At 42.9% G+C, this 10,198-nt stretch overlaps 1 protein-coding gene across 2 annotated transcripts; it reads left to right on the top strand.

Annotated features, from left to right (window-relative positions):
• Window positions 1-844: 844 nt before the first annotated feature.
• Window positions 845-2,591, top strand: LOC133632414 (uncharacterized). Of its 2 annotated transcripts, XM_062024934.1 has the most exons (3): window positions 845-1,526; window positions 1,592-1,708; window positions 1,845-2,591. In XM_062024934.1, the coding sequence occupies exons 1-3, from the start codon at window positions 971-973 to the stop codon at window positions 2,147-2,149; spliced, it is 978 nt and encodes a 325-aa protein (XP_061880918.1). In that variant the 5' UTR covers window positions 845-970; the 3' UTR covers window positions 2,150-2,591. The 2 variants fall into 2 exon arrangements, with proteins under 2 accessions (XP_061880918.1, XP_061880843.1); XM_062024859.1 differs by having other exon boundaries at window positions 845-1,708; window positions 1,805-2,591.
• Window positions 2,592-10,198: the final 7,607 nt, after the last annotated feature.

The raw sequence follows: 10,198 nt of genomic DNA, 5'->3' as shown, positions 1-10,198 counted from the left end.
AGAACCCTCAAGAGCATCAACAGCACGTCCGGCTCATCCTACAGCGCCTACTGGAGAACCGACTTTTCACCAAAGCTGAAAAATTTGAGTTCCACTCTTCTTCTGTTGATTTCTTGGGATTTATTATTGAAAAAGGACATATCAAGGCTGATCCCAAAAAGGTGGACTGGCCTCAACCCTCAACTCGTACTGAGTTGCGACGCTTCCTTGGATTTGCCGGATTCTACAGACGATTCATTAAGGACTTTAGTAAGTTGGCCGCACCCCTTCATGCACTTACCTCTACCAATGTACCCTTTCAGTGGAACCAAGAAGCAGGAATGGCGTTCTGGTGCCTCAAAAGGAGTTTCGTCTCCGCTCCCATCCTCTTGTATCCAGACCCGAACAGTCCATTCATCGTTGAGGTGGACGCATCTGATTCTGGTATAGAGGCAGTCCTCTCCCAACGCTCCAAGCAGGACAACAAGGTTCATCCATGTGCCTTCTTCTCGCGACGCTTATTCTCTGCTGTACGCAATTATGACGCTTGTAATCGGGAGTTGCTCGCTGTCCACGAGGCCTTAAAAAAGTGGAGACATTGGCTGGAAGGGGCCAAACATCAGTTTCAGGTCCTCTTGGACCACCGCGATCTTCTGCATGTCCGGTCGGCCAAAAGACTTAAAGGCCTACTGAAACCCACTACTACCGACCACGCAGTCTGATAGTTTATATATCAATGATGAAATCTTAACATTGCAACACATGCCAATACGGCCGGGTTAACTTATAAAGTGCAATTTTAAATTTCCCGCTAAACTTCCGGTTGAAAACGCCTTTGGAAGGGATACCAAGGGGACTTCCGGTTAAGATGTGAAGGAGGGAGGACGCGTCCGAGCGACTCTCCGTGAATTTGACACTCAAATTGTATAAAAACCACATATTGTGAGGAAATTCGAGTTGAAAGGAGAACATAAGTGATTATAGGCACACTATGGCTTCGCGGGGCGGCAAAACTCCACAGCAGGGGATAAAGGCGCACTTTACTCGGCATAGTAAAACTACCACTACAAACAGTGGGACTAGCTTAGCCTCTCCAGCTAGTAGCTCTGTAGCTGCTAAAGAGGCTAATGCTGGTAGCATGACCGCAGCCAGCCTACCCCCAGAAATGGAGAGCCTACACCGACTCATGACCGCATCAATGGAGAATATAATAGCTCCGCTGAAGAGGACCATGGATGAAGTGAAGATAATTGTGGAGGATCAAGGCAAAAGGATCGTCGACTTGGAAGAAAACGCAACGCAGCTAACTGAACGAGTCACCGCTCTTGAGGCTATATGTGAGCAGCTCTTGACCCAGAACGAGTCACTGAACGAACGCATGGAAGACGCCTCTAACAGGTCTAGACGCTGCAACCTGCGCGTCACGAACGTACTACCGAGTCCTGGGGAAAGGAACGACTGTGTTCAATTCATGCAAAACTTTTTTGCCACAGTACTTGGGGACGTGTTCACCGAGCCACCCATACTAGACAGAGCGCACAGGATCGGTAAGGAAAATCCGGGGCCCAACCCGAGGCCTAGAGTGATGATTGTCCGCTTCCATTACTTTCAGGACAAGATGCGTGCACTACGGGCAGACAGGAGCCTGCTACAATGGAAGGGACAGAAAATTATGCTCTATCCAGATTATGCGCCAGCTACTGTGAAACTTCGTGCCACATTCACCAAGGTAAAAGCTCAAATGTGGAAGAAGAATGTCCGATTCCGCCTCGTCTTTCCAGCTGTTTTAAAGGTGGAATTTAAAAACAAAACGCATGCATTCAAGACCGCTGATGAAGCACAACGATTCTATGACCGGCGTATAGCCAGACTCCCGGACATGGAGAGAAACACAACTACCAAACCAGCGAGAAGAGGGCGCGCCACCACCCAGGAGAGAGGCGACACCGGCCGGGAGAGAGAGGAGGAGAACGGCGCTGGACTAGGCAACGAAGAGGATGGAACGCACGGGAAGAACGGTCCGGGAGGAGAGGACGAGGCGATGGGAGGCATCAGCGTGGAAGGAGAATATAACGACGAGGTGAACGACGGCGAAGAAGAAGACGGCGGCAGCGGCAGCGAGTCCGGAGACAACATGGGGGCTCTGGACGAGAATGACGGTACTGAGTAGCATTGATCCGAGAAATGGGGTAAGAACACCACTACAACTGACACTTATGTAAATAGACACATCCACGGTTGCCTGCCAAGGAAATGGACACATTGAAGGGAATAGACTGATGGGAAACGGACAGAGATTTACTTTCTTTTGGACTTTTGCAAGAACTTGGGACTCACGGGGGGGAGGGGGATGGTCAGGGGAAATAAGGGAAACGCTGGTATGGTTTATTGGTTTAGTCTATGTTTGAACTCTCATTCTATAAGATATTAGATCTGGAATCAGATAGAATACAAACCTTTTTTTTTGTTTTGTTCTGTTTGTGTGTGTGTGTGTGTATGTGGGTGTGTGTGTGTGTGGGTGTGTGCGTGTGTGTGTATCCATTCATACATATGTGTGTGGGTGCGTGCGTGAGTATCCACATCAGGACATGGATCGTGTGGGGGTGCTTTTGTGGGAATGTGGGCAAGTTCGCATGTTTTTGTATGCATATGTATGTGTGAATGGGATTTTACGTGGGTATCTGATAAACATTTAGAAGCACTACATGTTTGTAATGATCCTTTATGTATTTTACTGTAAACCTTTTTTACTTATATTTTCCACGGAGGGAGAGAGGAAAGATGACGGTATAAGGGAGAATGTATAATATTTAAGGGACTAAATTGGTTGAACATTGGATATCATACAGGCGACAAAACATTATGGAACCTGATCTGTACAGGGTTCAACTTGAATATCTTTTCATACTCTTGTGTACTAAAAGAGGGATTTGGAAGGCATTTCCCCTTCGTCTCAGCTCGATTGTTGTCTCTGCTTTCACCACCTATTTCCCTCTCTCCCTCTATATTTTTCTATTTGTTTATATTTTTTATTATTTTCTATTTTATTACTCAGTTGTACTGCATATATGTTGAGGATGAGACCGATCTATATATACATCAATATTATGGATAAGTTGTTGACTTTGTTTTACACTGGACATGCTAGCGTAGAGGGGCTCCCCTGTCCTCGTTCCCGGTGGGCTTGTCTCCGGGGCGCTGTGGTGGGTGCTGCCGTAGCTGGGTCGACAGCCGGTTTAGTGTTGTGGTGCTGCGGTGGCGCCCGTTGGGGCGCTCGGGAGACAGGTCTATACGTACCCTGGTGCAATGGAAGTAGTTTGATATGCGAAATGAATACTACCACATTCCTTTTTTCAAGTGAATATATGCGTGGTTGTGGGTGAGTGCGTATATGTATTTACATGTATGTGCACATATAGGTCCGCATATATATTACCGGTTTTTTTCTGTTTTGTTTTTTTGTCTCTCATGTTCAAAAAAGAACACTGGTTACTAGGTAGTATAACTAGGAATATGCTCTCTGTCCTGATATAGATATAATCCCAGAGATTTAACTTTGATATAGAATCATGAACCGTGGATATTGATACTTTTTGTTTTCTTATTGGAACATTGACTTTTCTCCTATATACCCTCTTAGGGGTTTTTGTTTATCTTTTCTTTTATTCTAACTCACAATGTTATGGTTGAGGGACCTGTGTAGAGGAGAGTCGCTCGCTGTGCGATAGAGATAGGAAATGGTTAAAGCTAGCCAGGTTGAGGATTGGAGAGGATCACGCGAGCGAGCCTCTGTACCTTGGGGGTCATCTTTTGTTTCTTGTTTTATTTTTATTTTTATTTTCTTCATTATTCAAAAAAATTTAACTGAAACATGCAACAGACGTGATACAGGGAAGACAGAAAAAGTACGAAAGGAAAACCTTTATGCAAAGTAATGAAGTAAGGGTGGTGTCATTGAATGTTAATGGGTTAAACAATCCGATTAAGAGAAGCAAAGTCTTGGCTAAATTCAAAAAGGAAAAGATGCAGGTAATATATTTACAGGAAACGCACTTATCTAAACAGGAACATGAAAAATTCAGGAAACTCGGGTACAACAATACATTTTACAGTACATTCTTAAAACAGAGTAATAGGAGGGGTGTCGCCATATTAATATCGAACTCAGTTAAATTTGAATTAATCAAGGAAATATGTGATAAAGAGGGGAGATATATAATAGTGAAAGGGAAATTGGAAAACCAAACAGTAACGTTAATTAATGTCTATGTCCCCCCAGATAGCGGTAAATCCACGTATGAGAAAATATTTGATGTTATTAACAAAGAAGCAGAGGGGGTTTGGCTGTGTGGAGGTGACATTAATCTGACTTTGAATTATAACTTAGACACGACAAGCACGATTAGAAGTAAGGAACACATTAGCAAATATGTGAACATAATGATGAAGGAATTGGGAATAATAGACATATGGAGAGAACTACACCCGTTGGAGAAGGACTATACTCATTACTCAGCACCACATCAAATGTACAGTAGAATAGATATGTATCTGATGAACAAAGAAGAAATACACAGAGTGAAGGAGTGCAACATAGGAGTAACGGATCTCTCAGACCATAGTGCCATATACTTGACAATTCATCTAAATAGTAGGAAGAAAAACACGTTATGGAGATTGAATGTGGGCATCCTGAATAGTGAAAGTGTGATAGAATCAACAAAAAAAGATATAACCTCATATTTAGAAGAGAATGATAACGGGGAGGTGGAGCCGACAATTTTATGGGATGCTCTGAAGGCGGTCTTAAGGGGGAAGTTGATAGCTCAAACATCTTTTATGAAAAAGGCAAGATTAGAATTATATCAAAAACGAATCGGAAAATTGAAAGATTTGGAACAACAACATAAAACAGTGGGAACCTCTGAGATAATGGATCAGATTAAAGACATGAGAAAAAAAGTAAACGAAATGCTTATGGATGAGGTCGAAAAAAAGACCAGGTTTGTGAAACAAACATACTACGAGGGAGGCTCTAAAGCAACAAAGATGTTAGCTAGGAGACTGAAAAAACAACAAACATTAAATAATATTCACAAAATAAGGGACCCCAAGACCAACAACCTATTATACGATCCAGAAGCGATTGAAAACGTATTTGAAAATTATTATCGAACACTATATACACAACCAGTTGCGGCAAGAGAGGAGGAAATGGAACTTCTCTTAAATTCATTGGACCTGCCTTCATTGGGAGTTAGCCAAAACAAGATGCTAAACGCTAATATAACAATTGGGGAAATTGAAGAAGCAATACAAAGGACCAAAAGTAACAAATCCCCGGGGACAGATGGCTTTAGTGCCGAATTTTACAAGACATTTAAAGAAGAGTTGATTCCCTTATTACAGACCTCCTTTAATTACACCCTTAAAAAAGGAAAAATTCCCCCCTCATGGAAAGAAGCGATTATATCAGTAATACATAAAGAAGGTAAAGATAAAGAAGACTGTAACAATTATAGACCTATTTCGCTACTGAATGTGGACTACAAGTTGTATACATCTATTATTTCAAAAAGGTTTGAAAACTTTATGTCGGATCTAATAGAGGACTGCCAAACTGGATTTATTAGGGAAAGACAAACTCAGGATAACATAAGGAGAGCCTTACATTTAGTTGATGAAATACAGAAGACAAAAACAAGTGCTATGCTCGTGAGTGTTGATGCTCACAAAGCATTCGACAGTGTAAATTGGTTATACCTGTATAAAGTAATGGAAAGACTAGGCTTTAACAAAAAATCAGTACAGATAATAAAGTCACTATACCAAGAACCATCAGCTAGAGTCAAAATAAATGGAAGTCTTTCGAAAAGCTTCAAATTGGAGAGGTCTACCAGGCAGGGTTGCTGTTTATCCCCGACGTTATTCGCATTATTTATAGAACCATTAGCCCAACTGATTAGAGAAAACAAGGAAATTAAAGGTATACAGATTAGACATAATGAACACAAGGTGGGGCTTTTTGCAGACGATGTACTGATCCATCTCCGAGATCCAGAAGAAACATTCCCTAGATTAATGAGAACCCTCGAAGATTATGGACGATATTCGGGGTATAAGTTAAATGTCACAAAAACACAAATATTATTGTTAAACTATAACCCCTCATTAGAAATTAGAGAGACGTATAAACTAAATTGGGACCTGGAAATGGTCAAATATTTGGGAGTTAATATAACAAAGGAAAGAGATAAACTATATGAAGCCAACTATGGGTCGATAAATCTGAGGCTTAAAATGGATCTGGAGAGATGGTCAGTGCTGTGTCTGGACTTAAGCTCAAGAATAGAAATAATCAAGATGAATGTGTTGCCGAGACTCTTGTACTTGTTTCAATCCCTACCAGTAGCAGTACCACAAATACAATTTGATGAGTGGGATAAAAATATATCGAGATTCATATGGGGGGGTAAAAGACCCAGAATTAGGTTCGAAACTCTCCAGCTGCCCAAGGTAAAAGGGGGAATGGCATTGCCAAATCTGAAAGAATATTTCCATGCAGCCCAACTTCGGTATCTAGTATGCTGGTGTAGACCAGAATACGAAGCGAAATGGAAGGGAATTGAATTAGACCAGGGGAGAGATCTTATCCAAAACTTGTTGGCAAATAAAACAATAGAAAAGAGAGTAGAGGCAGAACTGAGTCCGATTACTAAATTTACAATTGGAATTTGGAATAATATCTCAAAAAAATACAAATTAGAGGATGAAAGAAAGATACTAGGATGGTTGACACGTGATCCCAATTTCAAGCCTGGGTTCGAAGATCATGGGTTTAAACAGTGGGAACGAAAAGGCTTGACGGCAATGTGCACACTGTTGGAAGATGGGCAGATGAGGAGTTTCGAAGACCTACGGGCGACATATGATCTAGACAAACATGAGTTCTTCCGGTATTTACAGATAAGGGACTACTATATTAAAAAAATTAAAAGGGCATCAATGAACCCGCTAATTAGAATAATGGTACAAGCTTATAATAATAAAAAATGTAGAGTGACCTCAGCTGTTTACCAGGGATTGATGACAAGCAAGGGGACTTCAACCATGTACATTAAAGAGAAATGGGAAAGAGGATTTGGGGAGCAGATCACTGAAAAGGACTGGTATAATATTTGTAAAACGCAGTGCACGGCCACGAGTTCTAGGGTATGGAGGGAGTTTTGCTGGAAAAACATGACTAGATACTTTATAACTCCAAAAATAAGCGGAAGAGTCGCAGCAAAGAAACAACCATGTTGGAGGCTATGTGGAAATATGGACGCTGACCACGAACATGTGTTCTGGAACTGTCCCAATATTGAAAAATATTGGTATGACGTGTGGTCAGTGATAAAAGAAGTACTACAATATGACATTCCAAAAACAAGTATGATACTATACTTGGGAAACTTGACGCAGGAATATATGCAATTCGATGATTTCTATTTAGTCAAGGTTTTGTTAGCAGCCAGCAAAAAGGCAATTACAAGACTGTGGCGTAGTAGCAGCTCACCGACCTGTGAACAGTGGCTGTGCATTGTGGAAGAACTATATGTAATGGAAAGATTTACACATAGACTCAGAATACAGGAGGAACTATTTCTTGAGAAATGGACAAAATGGACTGAATACAAAACTCAGGAAAATGACACCACAAATGCTTGATATGGAATATAAATTGACTATGTATATATTGTAAGATGTTGACCCTGTTGATATATGTATGCATGTGACAGAATAAAAAAAATTTAAGTTTAAAAAAGAAAACGCCTTTGGATGATGACGTATGCGCGTGACGTAGCCAGTGAAACAGGAGTATCGGTAGCCCATTGAAGCCAATAAAAAAAGCTCTGTTTTCATCTCAAAATTCCACAGTATTCTGGACATCTGTGTTGGTGAATCTTTTGCAATTTGTTTAATGAACAATGGAGACAGCAAAGAAGAAAGTTGTAGGTGGGATCGGTGTATTAGCGGCTGGCTGTAGCAACACAACAAGGAGGACTTACTTGGATAGCAGACGCGCTAGCCAACGCTGGCCGCCAACCGCATCTGTGATCGGGTGAAGTCCTTCGTCGCGCCGTCGATCGCTGGAACGCAGGTGAGCACGGGTGTTGATGAGCAGATGAGGGCTGGCTGGCGTAGGTGGAGCGCTAATGTTTTATCATAGCTCTGTGAGGTCCGGTTGCTAAGTTGCTAAGTTAGCTTCAGCGTCGTTAGCAACAGCATTGTTAAGCTTTGCCAGGCTGAGAATTATTAACCGTGTAGTTACATTTACATGGTTTAATAGTATTGTTGATCTTCTGTCTATCCGTCCAGTCAGGGATTTATTTATTTTGTTTCTATCTGCATTTGAGCCCGATGCTACCACGTTAGCCCAGTAGCTAAAGAGCTTCGCCGATGTATTGTCGTGGAGATAAAAGTCACTGTGAATGTCCATTTCGCGTTCTCGACTCTCATTTTCAAGAGGATATAGTATCCGAGGTGGTTTAAAATACAAATCCGTGATCCACAATAGAAAAAGGAGAGAGTGTGGAATCCAATGAGCCAGCTTATACCTAAGTTACGGTCAGAGCGAAAAAAGATATGTTTTGCACTGCATTCTAGTCCGTCACTCTAACGTTCCTCATCCACGAATCTTTCATCCTCGCTTAAATTAATGGGGTAATCGTCGCATTCTCGGTCCGAATCGCTCTAGCTGCGTTGAAAACAATAGGAAAATATGAGGAAGCGAACAACTGACTACGTCACGCTACTTCCGGTAGGGGCAAGGCTTTTTTTTATCAGAGACCAAAAGTTGCAAACTTTATCGTCGTTGTTCTATACTAAATCCTTTCAGCAAAAATATGGCAATATCGCAAAATGATCAAGTATGACACATAGAATAGATCTGCGATCCCCGTTTAAATAAAAAAAATTCATTTCAGTAGGCCTTTAATGACCGACAGGCCCGATGGTCCCAATTTTTTTGTCATTTTGACTATATACTTTCTTTCGGACCTGGCTCTCGAAACACCAAGGCTGATGCCCTCTCCCGTCAGTTCTCGGAGGAGACCACTTACAACACCCCGGAGGAAACTATCCTCCCTTCCTCCAGAATTATCAGCATGGTCACATGGGAAGTGGAAGGTCTGCTCAAAGACGCCCTGAAGGTTAGTCTAGGACCTGGGGGGGACCTCCCAACAGACTCTTCGTCCCTCGCGAGCTACGACCTCGGGTTCTGGACTGGGGGCATTCCAGTGTCTTCTCCTGCCATCCGGGATTTCAGCGTACCCTTTCCTTCATCCACCGGCGGTTCTGGTGGCCATCAATGGCTAATGATACCCGTAAGTTTATCGCCGCATGTATCGCCGCATTGTGCTCGAAATAAACCGTCCCACAGACCGCCGGCAGGACTGCTGTGTCCTCTTCCCATCCCCAGTTGCCCTTGGCCACACATCTCTCTGGATTTCATCACTGGCTTTCCCCCTTCCCAAGTTAACTCCACAATACTCACCATCATTGACCGATTTTCCATGGCCGCACATTTTATCCCTCTACCCAAACTTCCATCTTCCTCCGAGACTGCTGATCTTCTCACTACCCACATAGTCAAGCAACATGGCATTCCTGTGGACAATGTCTCAGGCCATGGTCCTCAGTTCACATCCCGAGTGTGGCAGACCTTCTGCAAGGGAATTGGGGCCACGGTCAGTCTTACCTCTGGTTATCATCCTCAGAGCAACGGCCAAGCAGAGAGAGCCAACCAGAGTGTGGAAACCATGCTGCGTTGTATATCCGCCAGACAACCTTCTTCGTGGTGCAAGTTTCTGCCCTGGGTCAAGTTTGCCTACAATTCTTTGAAGAGCTCGGCTACTGGGTTGTCACCATTCGAGTGTTCACTGGGTTACCAGCCACCTATGTTTCCTCAACAGGAGATTGAAGCAGGTGTTTCTTCATCCCGTAAACACATCAAGAGATGCCGTCAAGTCTGGAAAGCCGCTCGGGCCTCTCTCCTAAAGTCCTCCGAGAGGATGTGCTGCAGTGCAAATAGAAGACGCATTCCGGCCCCTTCGTACTCTCCGGGTCAACAATTTCTTTTACGGGCTAAGGATCTTCATCTACAGGTACCATCCCGTAAACTCGCACCCCGTTTTGTCGAACCATATACTATAGAGGCCATAATCAACCCGGTTGC

Source organism: Entelurus aequoreus, linkage group LG01, assembly GCF_033978785.1.
Source record: "Entelurus aequoreus isolate RoL-2023_Sb linkage group LG01, RoL_Eaeq_v1.1, whole genome shotgun sequence".
Classification (NCBI taxonomy): Eukaryota; Metazoa; Chordata; class Actinopteri; order Syngnathiformes; family Syngnathidae; genus Entelurus; species Entelurus aequoreus.
This window is presented reverse-complemented; position numbering and strand designations above follow the sequence as displayed.